Source organism: Phyllopteryx taeniolatus, chromosome 7, assembly GCF_024500385.1.
Source record: "Phyllopteryx taeniolatus isolate TA_2022b chromosome 7, UOR_Ptae_1.2, whole genome shotgun sequence".
Lineage (NCBI taxonomy): Eukaryota > Metazoa > Chordata > Actinopteri > Syngnathiformes > Syngnathidae > Phyllopteryx > Phyllopteryx taeniolatus.
Genome location: NC_084508.1, coordinates 8,498,193 through 8,525,579, shown reverse-complemented (window position 1 = coordinate 8,525,579; position 27,387 = coordinate 8,498,193). Strand labels below are relative to the sequence as shown.

Genomic DNA, 27,387 nt, shown 5'->3' with positions numbered 1-27,387 from the left:
ATGCTTTTTTTGTCTCTCGACCTCGTCGGCGAGCGCCGGGTCGGCGTTGGCGCCGAGGAGAAGCTGAACACTGCGGAGACTCCCGCCCACGACGGCAGCGTGGAGGGCTGTGGAGCCATTCTGCGGACGACACACGTCAAACACATATGCATAATACAAATGTACATATGCACATTGGACGTACACTACTCACGGAAAGTTTGGAATGTTCACATTTCAGGTGAAATTTCAAGATGAAGCTAAAATGCAGTATAATCTTTACAGGTCAACTTAATTTGACCTCAACATTTTTGAATACACAGCCAAATGTTCAATGTTATACTCCGAGCCCAGTGGGCATTTCCTGTTTGACTGATGGTGAGGTAACGTCGGTCTGTTGATCAGTTGTTAGGCCTCGTCTTCTTTTGTCTGATGACAAAATGTGAACAACGTGAGAAAGAGGCCTGTTTAAATACCAATACCAACTGAAGCAGGACATTTATTGCAAGAGACTGGAAGAGTCACAGAAAGGCAGAGAAGTGGACATCAATGGGGGGAAAAAAACAGCTGGACACGTGCGTTCAAAAGTTTAGACAAGATCAAATGAAGTTCACCTGTAAATGTTCATCGTCCATCGTGAAATGTTCACCCCAAAACTCCAATATGACGAGTACTCTCGCGTACTTTTGTGTTTGTTCCACGTTGTCGGTTGACTACCTTGAGGAGGCCGAGTGAAGGAGAAAACTTGAGGAGCTCCTCGATGACGCTGCCGTGTCCCTTCACGGCCGCTTTAAATAACGCCGTGGAGCCGTCCTTGTCACATCGCAAGCAGATCCGTGTCAAAAGAATGCTGCGCATATTATGTTGCATATCATCAATTTATGCTATTATGATATATTCATACGGATATTTGTCGCTTCATTCCCAACTGCCTTTAAGTAGTATTAGTGATCTGCGCGTCACAAGCTGCCACGTCCAATGCAGCTGACTATTCTTGCTGCTTTTCACATTCACCTATGCATATATAGTATGCCTAGTTTCGTATTTGTTATTTTTCATGTGCAGTTGTCATTCTACTGCTGATAGTTCGGCTGCTCACGGATACATGCATCGTTTTTGTGAACGGCAATGCTGCGGACTATTCTTGCTACTGTTCACATTGACTTTTGTGTACTATTCTTATTGTAAAATCCCAAATATATACCGGCTATAAATATTAAAATACTTCTCTGTAGGCATCGCGATCTGCACCACGCAAGAGGAGCACTCGGACCGCGTCGCTGTGCCCCATCTGCGCTGCCATCCACAGGGGGGCAGTAGCATCCTGCAAGAGAGATTAGTTTGAGATCCGCGTAATTACGATAGTAAAGAGAGAGACAGAAAAGGCGTCGGCGGTACCTCTCTTGGCTGGTTCACCTTGGCGCCGGACGCCAGCAGCTGACGCATAACGGTCACGTGACCGCCCTGAGCTGCCAGGAAAAGAGGCGTGGCCCCGTCCTATGGCAAACAAACACCAAAGGAATTGAAAAGAATACTAGGCAAGCCCTAAAAAGGCCAGACTACATGGGACGAGTGGTTCACACGACATTGTGTCGCGACCACCTATCAGAGTCTACTACTGAAACGCTAATTGTCGCCAGGCCCAGATTTCACACGAGGAGTGAAGTCAAGTTAAGAAATGACACAACTTCAAAGTTTTTCAATATACGAGCCGTCGCTCAGACGATTTTTTTTGTTTTTTTTGTCTTGAGTTGCAAGCACTAATTGGAGCAGCAAACGGTAAACACTTCTTCAGAGAAGAGGCAAAGGGCTTGCGTCGAGCTGTTTATTGTCAATCTGTCTCTTCAAACATTAAACAAAAAAGAAGTAACTAGCTTGTGGCGCAGCATTACATGAACACCGTCAATATAACAATACTCACGGGCATATATTCTGGATCCTCTGCAAAAAACGGACCAATTTTACTGTCGTTGACAGTCACTTAGTTGTAAAACTCTTCTTCGTGCATTGTCTACATCTGTGTTGTATTGCCCCCTGGTGGCCAAGGCATGTACACCAGAAGGAGAAGCATGAAATGGTGATGGACAAGCAGTTTCATTTTTTTAATATACGTAAATATGTTTTACCGAATGACTTTAGAAAGCGCACTAATGTGCAGAGTGCTATTTTTCTCATTTAAAACACGTTTCAAAATGTACTGGTGGAGTTTCCGTAGGAATGGAATCGATTCAACAACATTCGCATTCATTTCAATGGGGAAAGATGACTTGAGACGTGTTCCGAGTTCGAAATGTGGGCCGAATTCGTGATGGAACGAATTCAACTGTACATTTGTGAGTAAATTGTGATATTGGGTTTCTTTCTTTTTTTGTTTTATTTCTACTCTTGGTGACATTTTTCGTTTGGTGGTGTGCCGTTAAGATTTGTCTCATGTGGCTCGATAAAGGTTGCGAATCAGACGGGCAACGATTCCAGAGGCGTGACGGCGCTCACGTTCAGCCGGTCGTGGACGTTGGCGCCGTTTTTCAGCAGCGTCTCCGCCACGTTGGCGTGTCCGTGCTGGCACGCTGCGGTCAGCGCGGTGCCTCCGTCCTGCCGCGAGACAAAATGTCGCACACACGAGCGATGCGGCGACCAAGATCTTTCAAACAATGATTTCCTACGCGCACCTTGGTGCGGAATTCCGTGGAGGCGCCAAATTCGAAAAGGAGCTTGACGATGTCATCGTGACCTTGCTGGGAAGCCAAGAACAGAGCGGTAGAACCTGTCTGAAGAGAACAATAACAACAAATAAACACTACAATATACAGTATATGAAAGTAGACCTAAAATGTCAAATGGATTTTTTTTTTTTTTTTTGGTTGTAGACAAATAGTCGAGTATGTGGAGTACCTGCCCACCTTAAAAGTGGGAAATTACACAACCAAGTCAATCTTTTAGGTGCCAACTTTTTCCAAAATGTCGCCTGATTGTGACATAGAAATTGGGCTAATTTACACAGTTTCTCCTCCCGTTACTTGGCAAATGACCCGGTTGAAGATCGGCCATTTTTAAGCCACAGACTACACCGTCTGAAGCACAATGTCCAAGTCAAAGGGTAAGCAAAGCTGCATTGAGTTTTGTTAAGAGTTGAAGTGCTGCCTCCATGAGTGAAAATAAGATCCACCCGCTTACTCTCTCTTCTCGCCTTTTTTCTAAAACACCCTGCCACACCTCCGCAAGTAGTATCTGTTCGCATCGTCGCAACACCCGAGCTGAGCCATCCTCGGCATTAGTCGTGCTGTAGAGCAGCGGCTCGTTTGCATAAGGCAAGGCTCATTTCAGCAAAGCTTAAAAAAAAAGGGTCAAATGTGTACTGTAATTCTTGAGGGTATTTTAACAAAAGCATGTTACAGAGGTTTTTTAAAGCACCTGAGATCTGTCTTCAATTGTGTCTTCTTTCACTCGACATAAACTATGCAGTTGTACCAAATGTTACGGCCCACGCGTGCGTGCGTTCCAATTATACCTCTCGCTGGTAGTTGATGTCGGCTCCCTGCATGACGAGCTCTCTGACGGACTCGCCGTGGCCGCCGTAGGACGCCACCATCAGCGCCGTTGTTCCGCACTGAAAGGAAAGAGTCATCGTCGTGATACCAGCCAGAATGATCGTAATTGTCGTAGTTATCGTCGACGTTTGGCTCGCGTCATTGGCTCGAGCTGCTGCAAACAGAGAATCTCGTCAATGGCATTGGCGAAGTATAGTTAAATAAACAAACAAATACAATGAATTAAAAAAAAAAACAATAGTGGAGTGGGATGCAACCATATCATTCCTGTGTGCAAGATAATTATAACAAATAATTTGAATGCAATGTCATTTAAAGACAATTCAATACAATACAATGAAATCTCATTAAAGTAAATTGAATTCTGGATCGGAATAATCAACAATATTATTCTGGTATATATATATATATATATATTTTTTTTTATTAAAATGCTGCAAACAAGGACTTCAATTATTACGACTAAAACCAAAGCCACCCAAAAATAAAGGGAGAAAAAAATCTGCTTCATCCAACATTTGTATTAAATGTAATAAAACTAGATTATTAACTATTATCAACATTTAAGGGTCGTTTTGCATCCTGAATAATCTTAAACAAATGTAGCACCGCTTTTAAAAAATTAGATGATATCATTAAGCCCATCCAAAAGGTCAACTAATTCACATATAATAGTATTATTATCATTTAAACATGCACTGTCACAAATAGCGAGTGCAGAATGAGTCTGCATCTCCGTCAGTATGCACTCATGTACTATTGATTTGAGCCGTTACACATTTTTTTTTTTATTTTATTTTTTTACAGGGTCAAAAAGGTATGCATTGTGACGTAGACAAAAGCAGAACCATTGTACTGCCAAAGGCCCATTTATGTTCATGTCCCTTCTTCCCGCGGGGTGTGTTTGTGCCTGATGACGGCTCATACTTTGTCCCTGCAGTCTGCATCCACTCGTCCGCTGTTGAGCAGCAGCTGGAGGAGAGCCACGTTCCCCTTGCGGGCCGCCCAGAACACCGCGTTGGCCAGCGGCGTGTCCTTCTGCGGGGACGCGCACAACAAAGGAGAACGCATCATTTGTATGAGACGAGTGTTAGATCGGAAAGGAAATATTTGCACACAAGCATGCAACGTACAGTGGAGTTTAGCGTCATCACGCGCAAGCAGCCAATCACGTCGCACATGACATGCGGTAGGACACATTAGGGGAGGGCGCACATGATGCATATTTTCTTTTTTGGGTGTGTGTGTGTGTGTGTGTGTTTACCTTGAAAGACATCCCGGCGTCTTCACGCGGTCATGTTTCTTGCTTCTGCCTCAACAACGGCAGGCACATGCGGCGAGCGAGCGAGCCAAGGAGCCGACAAGCTCTGCATCCGCAGTGCCGCGCACACGCGCGCGCGCAGTCATACACCCTTTTAGCCACTGGGAGGCGCTGCTGACAGGCGAAACAATAACAAATCAAAATGCAACGCTTCAAACTGGGTTCCTCTCTCACCACACGCGCACTGAACAAAAAACCAAACAAAAAAAAAAGACTTGGCAGATACTGTACACGTGTTAGGGTGCCATTCCATTGATCTTTCAAAGGGGCACATGCGGTGTTCCCCGCGACGTTTCAAACCTTAGATTCAGTTGTATTCAACAAATAATAATGTCCACTCTTCAGAAAGGTAAACAGGAGGGAGGCCCAAATGCTCCCAACTTTAAACACTATTATTTAGCTAACCAATTACGATACCTCATCAAATGGTTGCACCACAGTGACGAGTGACAACATCAAACGACCAAAACTCCCATTTATTTCTACGAGTCTTAAACGCCATAAATGTTTCAAGAATCCAATAATCTCGTCCACCTTAACGGCTTGGTGGCAAAGTTTAGAAACGACAGGATCTCAATTAGCTCTCCCCAATCTGGCATCATCCGGATTTCGAAATTAATAACACGCCCCTTCATTTTAGTACATGGGAACAACGTGGAATTAACCACCTCCAACAACTATTGAACAATAACGTTTTTAGGACGCCGTGATGAACCGTTCCAAGAATTCCAAATAACAGCCTGAAACTTTTTTTCCAATACAATAAATTAAAAGCAGCAATAAAAAAAAAGAAAAAAAAAAAAAGAATACCAACACTCCAGAGCACCCTCGAACTGCCGGAGTAAAAGAAATCTCTCCAAAGTGTATGCATTTATTTCATGTACTAAATCAATGCACTTACCAATCACCAAATGGGAAGATGACTTCTCCATGTCTGCAGACCGTAGCTACTGGATACCGATTTGTAACAATACGTTTAGAATGACAAAAGAAAAACACAAATCTACAGTTTATACAATATGAAGTGCTTCATAGAACACACTTTACTCAGTACACTACGCATAAAATGGGCTTCTCGCCATCCAATATATGCGTGCAATGCACCAGAAATACCCCAGACACCGATTTTCACGCTATGTGGGAATGTACACCAATTCAATGCTTTTGGTCGTCGGTTATACAAAAACTCTCGTATATTTTAAACTGCAGCATTCCACTTCCCCCAAGATTGTGCATACTTGGCGACTTAAGTATAATTGACCTCCCTAATCAATATTCACAATCATGAGTTCCGCTAAGAAAACAATTCCATTAAACCGGAAAAACAAACAAGCTATTAACATCAATCGGTGGCTAAATCTCATCATAGAATCAAATATCAGCAGAACGAAAAAATCAATGACGCATGTACGTAGATAGCTGGTCACCTTTCCTCAACACGCTAAATCGAGACTCCTGAGTCCTTTGCCTGAGTAGGGTGCCATCTGACATTTGACAATAGCAAGACTATTTTCATAAGTGTGAAAGTAAACAATGGAATTGTATATTCTTTGTTGTTGTTGATTCCTTTTTCTCTTGAAACGACACATGCATGCTGTGGGGATCTTCTCCTCTTGTCCCTGTGTTTGCGGGGGCGGGACTATTTTTCACTCCTTCCTGATCTCGGGGCGGGGGGAACCACTGACCTCCTGGGGAGTAATGGTGGCGCGATGGTGACTCGCCCATGTTCCGTGGTTGCTGGGGCGGTGCCGGCCGGCACCCGCCTGGTCCCCCCCCCCTCTGGCTACTGGTGGGGGCGGTGACCCCCCGTTGTCGCCCCCTCGGGCCTGCTTCCTCCTCTTCTTTCTGTTCCTTGCGTCCCGCTGCGGTCTCCTCTTCCTCTTCCCGTGGGGGAGCCGGGCGGTCCCCTGCGGCTGTGGGGCCTGCTGTGGGGTTCTTTTCCCTGCCTGGTTTGGGGGTGGGGGGTGGGGGAGTGGGGGTGTCAGAGCAAACATTCATTTTTGTATACTATTGCTTTATATAATTGCAATCGGGTGAGTCGCTACTTAAGGCGCATGTACGAAATGCATGTCCACCACTGTGTTCAAGCACCGTTCATCACAAACAACTCTGTGCAACCACACCTCACTGAACCTTGAACCTCAACGAACATTTGTCTTGCACTCACCTCTCAGTCTGTCCCACCTGTCTCATGCAAAAAAAAAAAGCTCCAAGGTTCATCTCAGTTCACCCGAGCGGGAACGTTGCATCTGTCATTCAATAATGCCGAGGAATATCGTAAGCTGGCTTTGGTTGTTGCGCTTCTCGTCGGCATGGGTTTGTCCCTCTGCTGTGCACCAGGGCGGCAAAAGGTTCTGTGATCCATCTCTGAGCGACCGGACAGGGAGCCTCGCCGTGCAGGTAATGTGCTCTGTCTTCATTTGGTCAACCTGCACGGTCTAACGGTGTTCGATAAGAGAGCGGAAACAAAAACAGTCTGACTTTACAAAGCTAACACGGCCCAGTAACCCTATTTTGGATCCGCACCAAATTACACACGCGCTTCCGGTATCGAGCTTTATTAAAATTCACGTAGTATTCATTACTGTGCAATGAAGCAAAATGTAAAAACACTCATTTATACACTTGGATATAAAAATAATGACATCAGAAAATCATATGCATAATCAGTTAAAACTGATTACAAATAATTTGTTTTCTTCAAATTTGGCCTGTATGTATAAAATTTTCACAAACAATTATTTAATAAGATAAAATGATCCCCCCCAAAATTTACAATTTTATTTTGATTGATTTCAAATGTGAAAAAATGTATAATTATAGTGTGACAGACACATTTCTAAAAGTGCGTGTGGGTTCCTATACGCACATAGTAATCAACATAGTGGGAAAGGATGATATGTATGCATTCGGAAAAATAATGATGCAAAAAAATTGTGAGAATAATAATAATAATAATAACAATTGTGATAATAATAAAAGAAGGGGCAACATAAACAAGAGAGTGAGAGTAAACAGTTGAAAGTACAGATACATGGAGTAACAGTGGCGTGCAAAGGGGGAGGGTGAAGGGGACGGGGGCCCCCGGCATCCGACAACCCAATCGATTGGTATTAAAGAGGAATCACGAAAGCCCTGTGTGCCCAAGAGAACACACATTTGCACGCCACTGGGGAGTAAAAGCAAGAAGTTGTTGTCAGAAAAACTAATAGCCAAGTCGAGCACACATACCTGAAAAATCTACTCAAGTACAGTTACAACAAATGATTTGCGCATAGTTACTCCCCACAGGTGCGATGTATCACTTTGCGCTCTGATCACTGTGCCGGGATTCATCCGGGTTGGGTCGAGCTGCGTTGGGAGCGTTTGCTTGCGTTTTATTGACCCGCAATCAAACTGTGTGTGTGTGTGTGTGTGTCCTTGCAGAAGTGCGGTTCAGGCTTGTTCAGGGAGTGGAGCGGGCCTCGCCGAGGGCAGTGCGTGCCGTGTCGCTGCAACGGACTCTCCGACCGATGTGACGGGCTCACGGGGAAATGCGTGGTTGGTACACGGTGCACACGCCCGACGAACACACAGACACACACGCTCACACTTACAGCACCTAATCGAAGAATGTAGTCGTATATACACACACACGAGTCCATTTGGGGCGTGGCCAAGTGAGTGATGTCAGGAAGTGGAGTCCGCTTTACTCACTAGGCCACGCCCCTTAATGGCACACAAATTTAAAAAAAAATTCCAATTCATAACGCATCCAGCGGTTCCTTACTGTACACTGGAGTTTACTTTAAACTCAGGTAAGCCGTTGCCTTCAAAGTTCCAAGTAATCACAATCATTGCCCACCCATTTGATTTAACTTACCTTGTTAAGTACACTGTAAATGTAAATAAGTAGACTTAACTTATAGACGTAACTTATTCTACTGCTCATTTAACGCATCTTGTTAATACACTGTAAACCCGAGATAGTTACACAGTTGCTCATAAATTAGCGTCAACTTGAACTACAGAAAATGTCAACAGTGTCCAGTCATTTCATTCATTGCGGCGCTGATGACAGGTGCACACAACCCACAGTCAGGGTTTCATGAAAAAAAAAAAAAAAGGGCAACATAGAAGGAACGCCGTAGTTAAATAAGACACACATTAAACAACTATGGGTAACATAAACACACATGATCCTTATTGTTCATGAAGATTATGAATTAACGTCTTTATGACGACAACAGTCCCCGCGGTTGGCTGGCTCCCAGTTCGGGGTGTGCCCCGCCTCTCGCCCGGAGACGGCTGGGACGGCCTCTCGCACACCCGCGAACCCTCGTGAGCATAAGCGGAACGGATGATGAATGAATGAATGAATGAATGACGGCAACAACAGTTCAACATTTGATGGCACAATGCATGCTGGGAGCCACACAGCTTCACAACTCTGCTCCATGCAAAATAGAGTCACTCTCTGTGTGAATGTGACGTTAACCAAATTCAGTCGAAACTGTGGTAAACGACTGGAGAGCTTACAGGAACGTCTAACAGTCAAAATCAGATCCCATCAAAACGGACTGAAATGAGATTTTTGGTGGACTTGTGTATGTAACATACCTGCATCATTTGAGCTCAAACACATCATTACAGTAAGATAAGCAATGAAAAATGACAGCTTATTCAAATTTCACCAGCAATATTGGTAAATGAGTCATACAAAATCCGTTGATTCGAGTCAAAACTAAAACTAAACAGAATTAAAAAGCAATGTGAACAAATTAGATACATTTAAAACATACATCCTCGTCATTTTGAGCGCAATACAAATCTGGGTTTGGAGTGTACGTATTGCTTTAAATATCCACACACTTCCAAAACAGCTGCAGTTTTCTTGCAAACAACTTCCAGAACTGTGGTTTCCACACGGCGGGCGACCACTGCGAGCGATGGCAGGAAGGTTACCATGGCAACGCCGCCCAAAAAACCTGCCGCGCTTGCCCGTGTCCTTTCACGTGGAACAAGTAAATCACTTCACATCTGCGCTTCCTGCTGTGCACCGCACTATACTTTCTAATTGCGCATCTTTTCTTGTCCAAGTTGGGCTTTGGCCTGCCCAAACGTCAGCTCTGGGGTGGTTGAATGTTTGCGCAAACGCGGCTATGCCGGATCCAGATGTGAGAGGTGTGTCGCGCGATGTTATCGTTTACATATTCAGCCAAAAAAGACAAAAAGAAGAAAAAAAAAAAAAAAACAGTTCATTTGTTCTTGGCTCTTTCCCCACCATGAAGATGTGCATTCGGTTACTATGGCGACCCAGCGGCGCGCGGCGCCAGCTGCAAGCTGTGCGAGTGCGACACAGATGATGATGGGAACATTTGTCGTCCCTTGAGTGAAGGTAAACATTTTTGACAGGCAGAAAGAGGAATGCAAAGACCTCCACCAAAGCTTGTGGCGGTCCTGATATGGATCAGCACCAAATGAATTGTTCAGACCCACTTCCTGGATGTGCCTCAATCTTGTCATCGAAGACAAATACTGGCTACAGATATGGAGGGAAATAATAATAATAATAATAATAATGTACAGTTTATTTACACAAAATGTGTAAAAAGAAGTGTAATAAAACAGTATAGAATAAAAAATACAAAAATAACACTCACCAAAAAATCTGCATCAGCTGGTAATGTATTTTTTTTCATATAGTAGCTATTTTTTAAATCAAGATGTACAAATTAAACAATAATGAATACCAAAAAGTAAATAAAATTGTATATTAATTTTGTGTATTTTACATGTAAACAACATTTACCAAAAACAATCTAATCTTTGTGGAAGTTGGTTGTGTAGTTTTAAAGTATTAATTATTATTATTTTTATTATATTACAATAACTATCCTTACCAACAGTGTTAGGTTTTTTTTTTTCTCCAAAATATAAAAAAAACATATATTGAATTCATACATTATTATGATTTATTTGTGAATTGTTGTTACTTATTTTTATTAAAATAACTTTCCTTACCGACAACGTTATTGGTTTTTGTAAAATAATTTCCAAGTGGATAATGATTTACCGAAACAATCTTTATTATTCATTGATTTATTAATCGTTGCTCGTAGAGCGCATCTCACCTAGCGACAGCAGTTCTGAGGGTCACGATCACGGTGAGCTTCTTCCCACCTCTCCCTAAGAACTGCGGTTTACGACTGGACCACTTTAGTCGTAATGAAGACCCTCCTTGTGATCCTGTGACAGCCTTGAAGTGCTGCGCCGAAGTTTTGCTTCTCCGCTTGAGGGCCAACAAGGGCGACCTGCTCGGGCTGACTCACATCTCTGCTTCAGTTTCAATACCGATCCACTCTCAGGGGATAGTCTCTGAAGCCGAGGTGCCAACGTGACTTAGAAACTCCTGTAAATTCAGCCGCTACGGTGGCGTCAAAGCACTTCTTCTTTTTTTTCTTTTTTTGTTCAGACAGTAGTGAAGAGCTACGGCGGCACTAGGAGACATCTGGGGCTAAAGGCTGAGCAGCTTGAAGGAGATGTGAACACAATCCGAGACGACCTGGACCAGCTTTCATACCAGGTAGACCTCCTGCACCTCATAGTAGAGGGGGGCAGAGTGATGAACTTTTTGGGTAATGTCTCGCATTCATTAAACACATGTAAACATATTCAAACACACCTTTTACACATTTTAAGCACATTTGAACACACAATAAATCAGAAGCATAACATTTATAGAAAATACTGCCCGTCACGTAGCGTCCGTGTACGTGCATGTGCCTTTAAGAGGCGGAGCACGGTGGAGTGGCGTGTGAGTGTCTGGGTGTGAGCTGTGACCCACAGCAGCTTCTGTGTGTGCTCTGAATGTGTTGCTTCAAACAGCTGCTACGTGAACACACACGGTGCAGAAATGCATAAAAAATACTCACAGGTAGATACTTTCTCTGCTCTGTAGGAACGACTAACACTGGAGTTTACAGTATTTGGGACCTTCTCTGCCTCTTCCAGTAGACATCAGTGTTGCCTGGCATGTTGTGGCATTATTTGGTAATCTCGCTGAAGGCACACACATTTAAATTCGGACTTGCCTGTACAGTCGTAGCTTGAGATACGCGACAAGAAAATGACAACTAGCATCTACGAGGCAGCGATATTGGAACACAAACGGTGCATCAACATATGAAAACAGACAATAGGACAATGCTCCCCAGGCATGTGTTATTTATTCTCTGTGGAAAACGACTATTACTGCAGCTTACTAAATCTCTTACAGTAGTTGTGAAACATTTCTTTGTTGGTGTACATGACTGTGTTATATGGCCCACCAGGCACAACTGTCAAAATTGATATACTGCAATATAAAACGGTGTTTTTTTTTTTTTTTCTTTACAGGCCCTTCAAATATTCTCCCGTGGGGATGAAGCCCTTCAGAGTCAGAATGGACCAAAAACGGAGGCCAAGGTTTTACTCGGCCACGCAAAGTCTGTCGTGGCGTCATTACGAGGTACGTCATCAGAATCCGAATCCGAATCATCCTTATTTTGCCAAGTGTGTCCGAAAAACACACAAGGAATTTGTCTCCGGTAATTGGACATAAAGACATTGACATACTGGCATAAAACAACCATGCAAAAACACAAATTCCAGCTGCAATGTTCAGCTAATCTGCGCTCAGGTTGTTGAGGAACATCACAGAATCGCTCGATGATGATTTCATATTCAAAGAGGAACAAAATGAGAAAGAATCAACTCTTCCCTGAATGCTTGCGTCCTCTTCAGTGCTTGACGCCATAACCAAGATGGCCGCCGCCAGACCAAATCAGCAGACTGTGAACCAGACCGCAGACTCTCTGATGGCCTCACAGGCTCTTCTCAGACACGTGACTGATCTTCTGTCAGGTGCAAAGGTCGCAGTAAGAAGAGCAAAACGTGCTCATTTGACGAGTGCTACAACCCGACTCCTGCAGGTAAGGCCAAACGCAAGTCACCTTATTGAGCCGAGCCTAAATAGCATGCTAGCACAAACGAACCCGTGCACAAACACGTTACGCAAACGTCATCAGTCACATTTTGGCATTTACGCGCAATAATCAATGTAAAATACTACAGGCTATTGTAACGGCAAAGTAGACTATAGCAGAAACATATTTGGACTTTCACTTTTGACTGTGCACTCAATGACCGCCGACCACCGGAAACGTAGACGAAAAAACAATGAATTAAACCTCACGACAATATTACAGCAGATGGCGCCAAAGTAATACATACTTTAATTTCTTTGGGCTGAGCGCAAAAACGGTCAATAGCAGAGTTTTTCGGCAAATAATAGAGGATAGATACCCCACAAATGTTTCCGTATATGTGAATTGGTGAATGACGAATCGAGTCACTGCGGGCTTTCACTGTATCAAGTTTTTGGTTTTTTTTCTTGAGCTGCTGCGTATTCCCTTTGGCACCACATAGGGGAGAAGCCCCTCACAATCGGTAAACCATCCTGGACAAAATCGTACACTTTTTCCCTTTGATATAGGTGAACTAGATTTAGGATGAAATACATTGAAATACATCCATTTTCTGAGCCGCTTCTCCTGACGCGGGTCGCGGGCGTGCCGGAGCCTACCCCAGCTGTCATCGGGCAGGAGGCGGGGGTACACCCTGAACGGGTTGCCGGCCAATCGCAGGGCACATACAAACAAACAAACCATTCGCACTCACATTCACACCTACGGGCAATTTAGAGTCTCCGATTCATGTTTTTGGGATGTGGGAGGAAACCGGAGTGCCCGCAGAAAACCCACGCAGGCGCGGGGAGAACATGGAAACTGAACCCGGGTCCTCAGAACTGTGCAATTCAAAATAATTTATTTTTGTTAAGTAAGTAAATTACAGTAAATTACTCACTTGTGCTCTCGTCACTAGTTGCCTCCGTAAACAAATACAGTTGCCCGCTCAGCCTCTGGCTAGCGGGCGTCGTGGCTAGCAATATGCTATTGGAGGTATGTCACACTCATTTGAAACGGTGTATAAAAATATCATATTACTGTACATGTGTTTTCAAGGGTGATTTAAACAAATATATGTAATGTTCTTAACTTCTACTGTATAAAAGTCAGTCCTCACACAACCACTGTTGGAGCAGTTTTGTGACCGACTAAAAATTGCTTGACCAGGATTTGAAAATCATTACCTCAGTCGGCATGCATTCTTCCAATCGGCCAAGTAACGTGTCGAATTGAATATTTGGACTTGGCGGCTTGGTCACGATCAAACGTTCACGTCACGTTCCCTCCGTGCAGCGACCGAAAGCACAAGAAGACATCAGTTAGAAAACATCGCCGCCATCTTTTTAAAGCTGCTGGACGCCAAACACGAGAGCGGAGGTCTTCGACTCGACTGGTTTGGTTCGGTTTGACGGCGCTTTCTGTCTTTGCACGCTAGGGCTTTGAGAAGGATGCGGCTCAGTTAGACGGCGCCGAGCAGCGGCTGCGAAAGAGTCTCAGTAACATCTTCCCTGTTGTGGCCAAGATGGAGATCATCGGCGAGGCTGAGGAGCACGCACGGGTGCTCAGCAGATTGGCCGCAGACATGCAAAAGTGGGTGTACGCTTCATTTCCTCAGGGAAATTCACTGAAATCGGTAAAATAAAAAAGCCACTGAGAGGTAGAGTAGCCTAACTCCATTTTTGGAGAGTGATTTAAAGTTTTATGGCATCAGTAAAATCTGGGAGATTTGTATTTTAGCGATTTAGATTGCAATGATTACTCCCTCTGGAAATTGCGGAAAACGACTATTATCTTCTGCCATCTAGTGGAAGAGCATTTAATTGTTCTGCCTGGCACTATACGTCGCTGGCATAGATAGTTGAACAATATTTGTGGCAAATGAATAATATTCTAACCAATCAAGTGATCTTAGATGACTTTCCATGGCACACTCGGTAGGAATCACTGCTCTAGGGGGCGCCAGAGAACCGCAGAGGAGCTGCAGCAGGTCGAGAAAAGTCAAGAAAAAGTCACGTTCTACGCTAAGTTGAGCTTTTCTTAAAGGCAGATGGTTACTGGGGTTCAGGATGGTTTTCAAAGTGTGACGTGCCCCTCCCGTAGAGGGTGCCAGAGGACTTCATAGGAGGCGCTGCACCTCAAAATTTTCAATGACCCAAAATAGAAACTTCAGTCTGTACTATTGATCCACAAGAAGATGTTTTTATTCATATATATTTATTTATTAGGTTTTATAAATACACTTGTATTCATTATACTAATTATCATTGATAGGATTTTTCCTTCGGTAATAATTTTGTTTTTAAATGTTAGTATTTTATTTAGGCATTTATTTGCAATGATTCAAACAAATATAAATATATTGATTTTTTTATTCCCATTTATATATTTTTCTAATGTTACTGATCCAGAGTGGAAATGTATGATATTTTTATAGTAGCACTTGATTTATTCCACTACTGATACAATGTAAAATTGTCTAATTTGTTAATTCGATTTTTTTTTCTCTCAAAATAATACTACAGATCCCCAAAGATTTTTTACTTTTCACACTGTTACATGTTCATATTACAACAGTCTAATTTCTTAAAAGGATATTTGCTGACCACTGTGCTGAATTTATGACAGAACGCTTCCCATTCCCACGTTCAACACCACAAAGCAGCCGAACGAACCCAGCGTGTCAAACAGCATCATGACTTATATGGAGGACGCCACAATTGCCGCTAATCGGTCCAACATGGCTGCCGACGAGGCATTACAGGTAAGCCAAGCGTGGGCAAGGTTGATGAGATACTGAGAACTCAAGTGGGCTAACTGCATTTCTATCATTTTGCAGAGGAGTAATTTAACGTGACAGTATATCATTGTTACTAAATGTTTAGTGCAATAGTGGTGTTAAGTCCTTGCACTCAGAAATGTTCAGAGTGCAATAACGGACTGCCTCCTGTGTGTCAAAATTTGTATTCATCTGAAATATATGCCATTTCTCTGTTCAGTTCTGTACTTCACTTAACTCATTCACTGCCAGCCTTCCCAGTGAACATGGATATTTGACTCCGAAAGCCGTCAATGGCAGTGAATGTGTTAAAAACGAACACAAATGGAATTAGTCCATTTTAGTTCTCAGTGGCTCCATTAGTGTTAACAATGTTTCACAAAGTCGTGCTGTGACTTAAATAGGATGTGCTGCGGGACGGTCTGCTCTTGACAACGGAGGCACTGAGTGATAATTCGACTCACTTGTGGACTGCGGCCAACCACACTCATAAAGACTTCAGAAGTGTGTAAAAAAAAAACAACCAAAAAAAAAACAACTGTGCAGTTTCATTTGAAATGTGTAAATGATGCGCGATGACATGTTTTATCCAACAGAGTTCTCACAGTCACTGAACATGCACAGGGATGGTGTGAAACGACGGAAAGAAAAAGGAGAATCTTTGCGATTTGACATCTCCCGAATGAGCGATGAACTCAAAAGGCTCAAAAGAGGTCAGCGGTTCACTCTGTTGGAGTCGAGACTGTGTGTATTTGTACTTATTTGTAGAAACCATCAATACTTGCCCACACCAGCGCAGACATCCCATTTAAAATGCGCTGGGGAGACGCCGGTCCACGAAATGACCAAAACCAATCGAGGCGGAAATCTGATGGCACAAAAAAAAAAGACATCAAATCTTAAAATCCATATACACGCGCTGGGCGCAGTGCAGCCAAGAAAAACACGACAAAATAAAGATAATGGATTGTTGGGAATAACTTAATCCAATTTTATGGAATAAATACTTGAATTCACTACTTCTGATAGTGTTTAGGCCACCAGAGAAGGCCTTGCTGGTAACTGCTATATTTCGGGGAAAAAACTGGACTAAAATAACCATTGGTTTTAATTGTAAGAGTCAATTTGTAGTACAATGGAAAAAAAAGATTAAAAAAACAAAATCTATGGGAATAAAGTAATAATATCATGAGAAGAATTTGTAATATTAGTTGGGAAGACTTTATTTTTAAAAAAGGATATCAAAAGATCTTGTAATATGGAAAGAAGTTCAGAATATGACATGGAAAATGTGTCATTTTGCCAAAGCTGAAAGGGAATAAAATCATACTATAGTATCCTAGTCTAACACGTAAGAAACTGTCATTTGAACAGAATACATTTTTAATATGACAAGAATTTGATCGTCGTATAATACGGAGAAAATTTGTCATTTTGACAGAATATATCTGCAATATTACAGGAAAAGATATTCAAGTAAGTTTGTGAGATAAAAATGGGAACTTATGAGAATAAAGTGATAATATTATGAGAAGATATTTTTCCAGAAAGTATATAAGAAACACGTAATTTGGGAAATAAATTCAGAAGATTACACAATTAAACTATTTGAAGAAAGCTGAAGTCAGAATTTTACATGGCAAAAAAGTAATTCACAGGAATAAAGTCATAATATTATGAAAATATTGTCATAATATACGATGTGGAAAAATGCGTAATTTTAACAGAACGAACTTGTAATACTGCAAGAATTCTTTTAAACTAGGAATATTAGTTAGTTGTTGTTTTTTTTTGTAAAGAATTTGTTTTGAATTTTCAAGAAAGTCACATGATGCATTTGTGGAGTCGTCACTTTGCTGAAATCACTGTGGATGGTGTTGCTTTTCGCTCAAAAACAATGTTCTTTTCATTTCAGACCAAACGAATGCCCTCATAGACTCAGCCAAAAGAGCGGCCTCCGCTGCAAACGACGCTGTCGCTCATGTGACACACAGACTGAGGAATATCACACAGGAAATGGACAGATTGACTTTGAACAGCAGCAATCTGGCTTTAAATGACATTTTAAATAACACACAACATGCCGGTAAGTGGCTTACAACAAGTCCTCAATGAGGCATTCGTTCAAAAAAATCAATCAATCAAAGAAAATTGGTCAAAGTGTGACCTTTGGAATCAATGGCGTATTTTAGGGGCTTCGGCCCCCCTAAAAGGTTGTCAAGCCCCCCCCAGCCCCCCCCAAATATTTGGTAGTATGTGTTTATGGCAAAGTCCTAGCCCCGCTAAAACTGTGTCATTAGACTGGACTGTCAGGTTCCTTGTGTTGGCTTGCCTGCTGTTCCACCAGCGGCCTCAAGGTGGTTTCAAGGTGTATGAAGTTGTGCGGAGAGTCCCCAAAGGAGGGCGAGAAGAAGAGCCGTATTCGCCATTCCCTTTGGCATACAGGCGGTTCAAGACATTTTTATAATGTAGTAGTATTAGTAGTATTTCAAAATTACATCTCACTAATACATTGTCTGGTAATGATTAAACTAAGACGTAAGCTTTTTTTTTTTTACCGATTTATTCTTCCTGACAAAATGTATATAGTACATTGTTTTAAATAACTATTAGTATTTTCAAAACTAATATTATTTTTCTTTAGGGATTTTAAAAGAGAACTTACAACAATGGAAACTGATAATTAGAGCAAATCACTTATTTTTGACTTTATAATTGGACTTTTTTTTCCCCATTTTTGCATTTTATTACAGTAAAACAACATTGTCAACAACATTATTTGCATTTACAATAGATTGCGTCATTATTTGCATGTTTTCTTAATTCGCAGAGTGAAAACATCCAGTCCATTTTGAACTCAAATAATGACATTGTCACCAAATATTGTTCGCAATTGTCAACCGTTGAATCGTGGTTGTAACCGTATATTTCAGTGAGGAGTTTGGAAACGGCGCTCCCGGTGGTGAGAGACAAATGCGCCCGAGTGGAGGCCCTGGGAAAAACAGAAAACATGACAGAAAACATCCGCAGGATCAAGGACCTGGTCCAGGAAACCAGGAGCTATCTTAATAGGGTGACGTCTTTTTTGGGAGCAGTTTAGCAGTTCTGTTGCGGTCTCTCTATCCGATGCGTTTTGACTGACTGGCTTCAAACTCTCAGGCTTATTTGTCTCATATCAAAGCACGAATCCTTTTGATTTAAAAAAAAAAGAAAATCAGCAAGAAAAGGGTACCTGAGGTCAAAACCAAAATACAAGATTCTTTCTACGCTACGATAATAAAGCCATGTAGTGCGAGACTAATGTCGTCATTTTACCGAGAGATTGTAATTTGACTTGATTAAAATCTTAATAGTACATGAAACAATATCATTCGAGGAGAATTGTTCTTGATATTCTGTAATTATTTTATGGGAATAATTTCATTACATTAGAAGTGACAAGTCAGAATTTTATACAGGATTATGTGAACAATTTTAAGATAAAAAAAATGAAGCAGGAAGATTACATTAAAAAAATGTTGTCCCAAATGGTTATAAAATTATGAGAGTCACATTATCCTAAAATAGTGGTTATTTTTTTATTTTCCAGAATTAAATCACAATATGAGAAGAAAGCTGTAATTTTCCAAGATTAAAGTCAGAATATGGGGCAAAAACTTTACATTTGACAAAACTTAAGTTTCGGTTTTAATTAATATAATTTAAGGGATTTAAGTCATAATATTACAGTACTCGTAATACATTGTGAAACTTTTTTAATTTTAAGAACATAAATTTGCAACAATATGATGACTTTATTACTATTATCATTATTATTATTATACAGTATATATATATATATGTATATATATATATATATATACACTGTACACACACCCACACTATTTGTGTTACAAAAATCTTGTAGCAATATTATAATAAAAATCTCAATTGTGGGACTGACAATATAAAAAAAAGTTCAAATATTTTGAGAGAAAAATTTACATTTTCAAGAAAGTTAACTTTCATGATAAAGTTAAAAACTTTATAATTTGGGGATTAAATTCATAGTAGGTGAAAAGTGTGCCATTTTACAATTAGCTACCAAGTCAGAATGTTACATTAAAACAATAACAATTTATGGGAATAAAATCACAATATTACGATAATACCATATCAATGTGTAATTTTAAGAGAAGTCTTATGAACAAAAGTTGAGTTTTAGTTTTTATTTTCCGCATTTTAGCCACTGCTAACCCAGCCTTCTCTTCTGTGGATAAATAAAAAGCACAAAAACACAGAATTGAATTGTAGTTTCACTCGTGGAGGCAGCTCTTCATAGCGGATCGTCTTTTTGAACGCTGTCCGAGGTAGAGGTTTCTTGTCACAACATTTTCCACATTTGAAAGTATTGTTTTTGCGTCTCCGTGGTTTTTGCAGCTCTCGCTCGCTACCCGCTTCAACGGGAAAGCTCACATTGAGCTTCATCCACCGAGCAACGCCGAAGACGTGAAGGCCTTCACGGCCGTCGAACTCCTCCTCAGCGTGGACAAAACAGCGGCGGAGCGCAGAAGAAAACGTCGGGACGAACGGCGAGACGACGACATGTTTGTTTTGTACCTGGGCGGCGAGGACGTGAGTAATCTGGCAAGACGCGGGGACGAAAACACGCCAAGCTGGTCGGCAGCTCTACTTAAGCAGATTGTTTTCAGGTTTCTGTACTTTACTCTGTCAGGATTTTACTTTTACTCCTTACATTTGGAAGCAGATATTTGTACTTTCTCCTCCATGCTTTGTCAAAATAGACTGGTTACTTTTTTTTTTTTGACTTCCACGGATAATGACACAATGTAAAAAAAAGACTAAGAGAGGCAAGGTCAACCGCGTTTGAGATCTTGATGGATTCCGATCTTGGGGAGTTCTCCAGTACGGTGGAACAGACAGCGTACTTCTACTTTAGTTCCTTAAGTCCAGAGTGTAAGTATTTTTGCCTCCTCTGAATCCGGAGCAAAACGACCGCGCGATATCGTCTCGTTTCAGGGATCGGGCGACTACGTGGGGATGGCAATCAGGCGCGGCGTGTTGATTTGTGTCTACAACCTGGGCGGCCACGTCCACGAGGTGGCTACCAGTCCTATAACAACGTTCACCGGCGCGTACGCCTCCAGTTTGGACCGCGTCGTTTTCCACAGGTCAGTCGACATTTTGTCTCGGCAGCCGTCTAAACCAGCGATTCCTAACCCATATTGAGCCAAGGCGCATATTTTACTTGAGAAAAAACTCAAGGCACACCACCAAATCAAAAGATCACAAAAAGTACACAGTAGGTTCAATTGCATTTAGGCACCTACAGTGTAACTACAGTACAGTGGGCCCCCACATTCACGTTTTGGTGGATTTCCTTTTTTACTATAACCTAGCCCGCGTGTTTTTTCCATTTGTCCACAATTTGTTTTCATGGCAAAAACTGTACACGGGAGCATCAGTGATTTGTGGGTTCTGCTATTCGGTGTGAGGAAGTTTTTCCAGCGAATGACAGCAAATCGGAGAAACAATGTATTCATATTTGTAATAATTGACTCCCAAATTCATTCAAAATATGGAGCTGTTTAGTTTAGTTGAACACAAAACTATTATTCTGTTTCATGCATTGCACCTTTAGCGGAAGTTAATTTCATCGTTCTGCCTGTTTCTGTATGTCACTGGCATAGACAGAAATACGTTTGTGGTAAATAAAGTCAGCGAAATTGGTACAGCGGATGAGAATCACCGCGTGAAGTGATTTATTCTTGCAGAGTTTACCACGATGCCGAAGTCAACGTTACAGCGAACTTCACGTCAGGGCGGCCCGTCCCTTACGCTCCCAAACGTCACCTTCCGAATACCGTGAGCGGAATCCTCCATCTGGATCCACAGCGCACGGTTTTCTACGTCGGCGGCTACCCTCCACATTTCAACGTAAACAAATCTAAAACGATTCATTCAAATGCAAGTAAAATACCATACAACTGAAGTGAATGTAAGAAATGTGCTGTAATGGATTAAGAGACTGTAATGTGTGTCACGCATGTGTCACTTTGAGACTCACAAATGTAGTAAATGTGTTTTTATCGTTCCCTTTCGCAGCCTCCCAAGCATCTGCGCTACCCGAGGTACCGAGGCTACGTGAAACTGTCCTACATCAACATCGAGCCACTTTGCCTTTACAACTACAAGCGCGCCGTCAACCTGCAGGAAGCTGGCGAGCGCGCTCTCATGTAAGTGCCGTTGACAGAGACTTTCGAAATGAAACAGTGACAGGAAAAAGCCACGGGTCGCCGCGCAGGTTGCCCAGCTCCGAGGTGTCCGACTACTACCGGGGAAACGGCTACCGCGAGGTTTTGCTGAAGGAGCCGCACGAGAGGAGGAGACGCCTTTTTAAGTTTCGCACAAACAGCCGGGACACTGACGCCTTGCTGTTCTACATGGGCACGGAGGTAAGATTCTCTCTCCAATATTTTGGCTACTTTCAGCAATTTATTGAACAGGACAGGTCAAATACGCTGCTGTAGCCCACTACTCATGCCCAGACGCTCACACGCAGAGAAAAAACAGCCATCCCGTCTCCAGCTGCTGATGTCATTCACTTGGCCACACCCCTTCAAGGCACACCTCCAACACATGAATACTACAATACATACAACTTTCATCCGTCCATTTTCTGAGCCGCTTCTCCTCACCGGCGTGCCGGAGCCGATCCCGGCTATCATCGGGCAGGAGGCGGGCTACACCCTGAACGGGTTGCCAGCCAATCGTAGGGCACATAGAAACAAACAACTATTTGCACTCACATTCACACCTACGGGCAATTTAGAGTTGTCAATGAACCAACCACGCATGTTTTTGGGATGTGGGAGGAAACGGGAGTGCCCGGAGAAAACCCACACAGGCGCGGGGAGAACATGCAGACTCCACACAGGCGGGGCCGGGGATTGAACCCCGGTCCTCAGAACTGTGAGCCAGACGCTCTCACCAGTCATTTTGATTTCTTTTAATTGAGAAAACTGAATTGAATAACTGAATTATACAGTGTTCCCTGACCTATTGCGGATTCACTGCACTCTGGATTTCTTTTCATCTTCATTTTGAGTGTATATACATATAACATATACACATGCAATTTTTTTGTATTTTATTTTTTGCGTTTTTTGTAACTTCCCTAGCCTAAACCGTTGCAACTGTAAGAAAAAAAAATCATTTAAAAAAATATATTACAAGGAATAAAATGTGCATAGTGTATGGTACTAATGTGCGTTACTGTAAGTAATTTGAGTTACAAGCTTGGTCACAGAATGAATCAAACTCATAAGTCCAGGTGCCATTGTGTCTTTACTTCCACTTCAGTGCAACGTGTTTTTTTTCCTCTGCTTCACTGCTTCTGGCAGGAGGCGTTTTGGTGCTTGCTGGTGGAGCGGGGCCACCTGCTACTTCAAGGTCAACGCGCAGGAATAAAGCGGCGAGCTCGGAGTGCTGACAAAGTGTCTCTTTTGGTAAGTTAACCAAAAAAAAACAACAAGTCTCATGTCGGAATGTCATCAGTCGCGTCTTCCCAGGACAAACACCTGGCCATCACCGTTGAGGATACCATCACGGTCCACTTCGAAGACAAGCGCATCTCCATCGAGCACGTTAACGCTCTTTACAGGAGCTTTTACCTTGGCGGTGCGCCACGACACATTAGAGACAGGTAAAGAAGAAAACGCAACACATGCACGTTGAAATGTGGACTAAGGGATTCCCAACCACAGGCCCGGGGACCGGTAGGTCGTAGGCCAAGGGTTGGGGCCAAGCCGTCCCCAGACACCCCCTGGGGATGGGAGGGATTTAAAAACAATAAACAGGAAACATTTTGAAATCCAATTGAGACAAAAATACAAGCTTTTTATTCAAAATTTGAATAATTGAAAAGTCTATAAAAATTTGATAAGACAGTAAATTGAAGGCTTCCAATAATTCAATTACAGTATTTAAACCACAAAAAAAAATCATATGTACCGGTATTTAAGATCACGAGATGAAAGTATACAGTATAAATGAATGAATGAATGACTCAATAAATGAAGAAATACATTTAAAATTGGATTGACTTGTAAATAAAATATTAGACAAATGAACCAGTTTCAATGAATTTTCTGGTTATTTAACATTAAAAAAAGAAACTATAAATGATATAAATAAATAGGAAAGAAAATACATAGTGTACACAACTAAACCTACCTAATATTTAAAATGATATTGTTTAAAAAAAAATAAAAACATAAAATAAAATAAAAGGTGTGCGTATATAATAACAATAAACTCAAGTATAAAATAGAATAAAAATTGTAAAATTCATTGATTGAATAATCAAACGATAAAAAAGGCATCTTAACGCATAATATTTTTTTGTAAGTCAATAAATTCAAAACTATGTAATTTTAGAAATAATAGGTTAAAGCAAATAAATTAATTGTATTTTATTTTTAACATGTATTACATTTGTATTTGTTTTTGTATATTATTTATTTGTAATTACTTTGTTAATTTTAGGCAGCATTAAATGGTAAATACAAAAATACTCAAATACTATAATTAGATTATTTTAGAAAATATACACAGCAAATTACACGGAAAAAAGCGCTAACGGAATAAATTCATAAAATTCTGAAAAATCAATCAGTTGTAACATTGTAACATGAAACAAAATCGGAATATTACGATGAGTTCAATACATAAATAACTTAAAATATTTGAATGATAAAAAAATGGACAGAAAAACCTAGTCATTCATAGCAATTTTTGGGTTTGTGCATTTTGATATGGGGATTAGGTACTGTCTGTGGAATTTTTAAAAATTCAATTATAATCCTGTCAATTATTTGGAAGTTAGCCAGATCCTTTAGAATGGTTTAAAAAAAAATAAAAAAAATAAATAATAATAATAATCCCCTTTCCTCAAAATTGTCTGATTAGATTAGGGATATGGATTCTATTTAAAAAAAAAAATCCTACGATAATATTGTTACTACAGTATCCATCCTGCCTTTTCAACCTCAGACACGAAATCAGCGCTCCGCCGCTGAGGGGCTGCATGGATCATGTGAGCGCCGATGCCCAGATTGTGGAGTACAACACGACAATGGGTGTCAGTAATGGCTGTCCCTTCGCACTGCTGGTAAACAGGCTGCTATTGCTTTTGCACAATTAACTTAACGGCGTCACAAAATGCCCGACCCTCATCATCCACTGGGAGCAACTAATTACATGTAAAGAGATTACATAATTGATTTACAAAGTGTATGTAAAGGTAATCCATTCCATTACTGGGATAAAATGTGCGATTAAATGAGTTGTTTTTTTTTAGAAATTTCCATGATTACAATTTGAATTACATATGAAAAGTAGTTGCAAGTTTGAAAAGGTTAGACTCATAAAAGAACTCCTTCGATAAAACTCTTACCAACATTGTGAGAAGCAAAAACAGGGCACCGCCCTTTTCCTCCATTGTTGTTACTTGTTAGCAGGTCTCGTTCCGACCGGTGCGATCACGGCGGCAGTGGATGTTATAATAGTACAATGTGGTCAAGTATTAGTGAGTGTAAGCGGGAAAATTGACCAGCCTGAATTGATCGACTGATCCAAAAAGGAAAGACTTGATGTAGTCTTTGATTCCCTTGATGCAGGGGGTTCGCACAGCCACGCTGCATTCGCCTCTATCAGCTGACTGGCTTTTTGCACCGGATCAACGGCGCTTGGCTCTCGGATTCAGGAGCACACACAAACACGGCATCATTCTCAGGAGCAGCTCTCAGGTTCAACTTCTGCAAACAAAAACACAAGTCTCCGCTCAGTCCACCTGTATACCTGTATTTTCCTGTGTGCGCGTGTATGTGTGTTCCACAGAGCCCCTTCCCGGGTCACATTTCCCTTGCCGACGGCTACCTTCAACTCAGCCTCGGTCAACACAACGTGAAGTCATTGAAAAGATACGACGACGGGAGCTGGCACTACTTGTGTGTGGCCCAGACGCCGAGGTACTGGTTGCAATTCTCCACCCTCCGAGGACGTTGTCGATTGGAAAGGTTACCAAACACAAGGTGGTGTCAGAATTTGTCAGAATTTGAGAAATCTTTTCCTGTGGTCATTTCCAGTTCTGAAAATAAAACACACAGCATCACAAACGCTAACAAACAACAGTAGAGGAGAATAGAAGAGAGGCCTGGTGCATTTATTCAAGTGATTGGTTTCATATGAAAGGCGACTCAGGACGATGAGAGGTACTGGAGAGGTACAGCAAAGTGGAGACTGTGGAGTTCCTCTTTAGCAAGGGGACACAATTTATCTAAAATTGAGGGGTGAAGCCAAGTGGAGACTGTGGCGCACCTGTGTTTACAAATGAGACCATTTTTATTCTGAGAGGGGCTCGAGGGTATCAAGAAGACTGAACACTGCAGCAAGGTGGAGACTGCGGAGTGCCTGTATTTACTAAGGAGACACATTTTATCTGAGAGGAGACGATAAGTTGCAGGAGAACGGAGCTCATCGCAAAATGGAGACTGGAGTGCCTGTATTTACCTAAGGGAGATATTTCATGTGAAACGAAAAAGAAGGCTTCAAGAAATAGGAGTGCTGCAGCTAAGTGGAGACAGTGGAGTACCTGTTTTTACGAAGGAGGCATACTGTATTTTATCAGAGAGGAGACTAAGGGCAGCGTGAGGTAATATCCGCAGCATAGAAACAATATGCAGGTGACTAACCCGACTATGTTTTCAGGCTGGAGGCCCAAATTGACAACGTAGACGTCGCGTTCCGCGTTCTGATTCGGGAGCCCGAGCTGAACCGAGGAGAGAATTCCAATGCTGCATCGCTAACATTTACTCCAGGTTTGGACTCTTTTCCGCCTGGTACGTATCGTCCTGTATTTCTGTGGCAATTGTTACAAATCCACAACTTGACACAGGTCGGCGCAGAGCTTTACACCCGTGGATCTGAATTCTCTGCCGCCAACGGGAGTTGGCGCTCTGGGTCAATGCCGTCTCGGCTCATCCGGGCAAACTGGACGTTTAGCCACAGACGCGAGCAGACAGCTCCAGATGCACAAACTCGTAAGTCCTTTTCATTATCGGTCGCGCTAATGTCGGAGATGCGATGCGGCTTTTTTTCGGCAGCGCTGACTGTTGACTGAAATTAATTAACTATGGCAGCACACAAGAAGACGAGTGCTATTTAGTTGTACCAGAGAACATCATTTAAAGGGAACATATGTGGGATTGACTTGTTTCTCTACAAATATACATCAAGTGTGAAATCAAACAACTCAGTCTTTTTTTTTTTTCTAAAGTCATATCACAACATTGTCCTGAAAAAAAAAAATGGCTTGCAGATGATGAGTGATCCCCAGTTACACACTTTTGATCAATCCAGTTGTACACGTTATCGCATTAATGGTGCAAAATATTTTGAAATGATTTATTGCGTTCTCATTTTTTATTTTATTTTTTATCACAAAAACCTGGAATTTGATCAGGGGTGCGTAGACTTTGAGATCCACTGTAATTCTTTGGTATTTTGGCTCCTCTCTCAGAATTTTGCACGCAATTCTCAGAGTTAATCAACATTTCTGCTTGGTTACACACTTTTCCCCTGTGTGCCGTGTCAGACCGTGGACCGAGCAGACGGCGAGTGCGGACGTGAGCGAGCATCCCCCCGCGGTTATGAGCTCGCACAGGAAGACAGCTGGCTGGCGTACAAACTGCCCGAGAAGGACCTTAATTACAG

General features: G+C 41.9%; 2 protein-coding genes across 11 annotated transcripts in view; one reads left to right on the top strand and one right to left on the bottom strand.

The window, feature by feature from the left end:
* ankrd29 (ankyrin repeat domain 29) overlaps positions 1-8,227 on the bottom strand; it is an 8,918-nt gene extending 691 nt beyond the window's left edge. Inside the window, exons 1-12 of one of the 10 annotated variants that reach the window (XM_061779658.1) lie at positions 8,080-8,227; positions 7,016-7,277; positions 6,534-6,794; positions 4,792-4,962; positions 4,455-4,565; positions 3,488-3,586; positions 2,649-2,747; positions 2,473-2,571; positions 1,378-1,476; positions 1,205-1,303; positions 664-792; positions 22-120 (exon numbers count right to left, since the gene is read on the bottom strand). In XM_061779658.1, the coding sequence (XP_061635642.1) occupies positions 22-120; positions 664-792; positions 1,205-1,303; positions 1,378-1,476; positions 2,473-2,571; positions 2,649-2,747; positions 3,488-3,586; positions 4,455-4,565; positions 4,792-4,803 (846 nt within the window). In that variant the 5' untranslated portion in view covers positions 4,804-4,962; positions 6,534-6,794; positions 7,016-7,277; positions 8,080-8,227. Of the gene's footprint in view, positions 1-21; positions 409-593; positions 793-1,204; positions 1,304-1,377; positions 1,477-2,472; positions 2,572-2,648; positions 2,748-3,487; positions 3,587-4,454; positions 4,566-4,791; positions 4,963-6,533; positions 6,795-7,015; positions 7,375-8,079 lie in introns of those variants that run through there. The other 9 variants (XR_009789395.1, XR_009789396.1, XM_061779656.1 and 6 more) reach the window with 9 other exon arrangements.
* Positions 7,111-27,387, top strand: si:ch211-241e1.3 (laminin subunit alpha-3). The gene is made up of 29 exons (XM_061779619.1): positions 7,111-7,248; positions 8,275-8,399; positions 9,711-9,851; positions 9,928-10,011; positions 10,119-10,225; positions 10,950-10,994; positions 11,086-11,216; positions 11,303-11,413; positions 12,226-12,337; positions 12,613-12,800; positions 14,272-14,426; positions 15,462-15,597; positions 16,017-16,116; positions 16,209-16,325; positions 17,528-17,698; positions 18,546-18,685; positions 20,032-20,226; positions 20,632-20,783; positions 21,387-21,549; positions 21,718-21,848; positions 21,917-22,067; positions 23,016-23,120; positions 23,184-23,317; positions 24,667-24,784; positions 25,293-25,421; positions 25,513-25,643; positions 26,383-26,492; positions 26,570-26,714; positions 27,269-27,387. Exons 1-28 carry the CDS (start codon positions 7,111-7,113, stop codon positions 26,599-26,601), a joined length of 3,552 nt encoding a protein of 1,183 aa, XP_061635603.1. The 3' UTR covers positions 26,602-26,714; positions 27,269-27,387.

Bases quoted from the DNA above. Each gene is read 5' to 3' on its own strand.
- si:ch211-241e1.3 (XM_061779619.1), top strand. From the start codon at position 7,111: ATGCCGAGGAATATCGTAAGCTGGCTTTGGTTGTTGCGCTTCTCGTCG. The intron at 9,852-9,927 runs GTAAATCACTTC...TTCTTGTCCAAG, and splicing joins TGTCCTTTCACGTGGAACAA to TTGGGCTTTGGCCTGCCCAA. The intron at 22,068-23,015 runs GTAAGATTCTCT...TGCTTCTGGCAG, and splicing joins TGTTCTACATGGGCACGGAG to GAGGCGTTTTGGTGCTTGCT.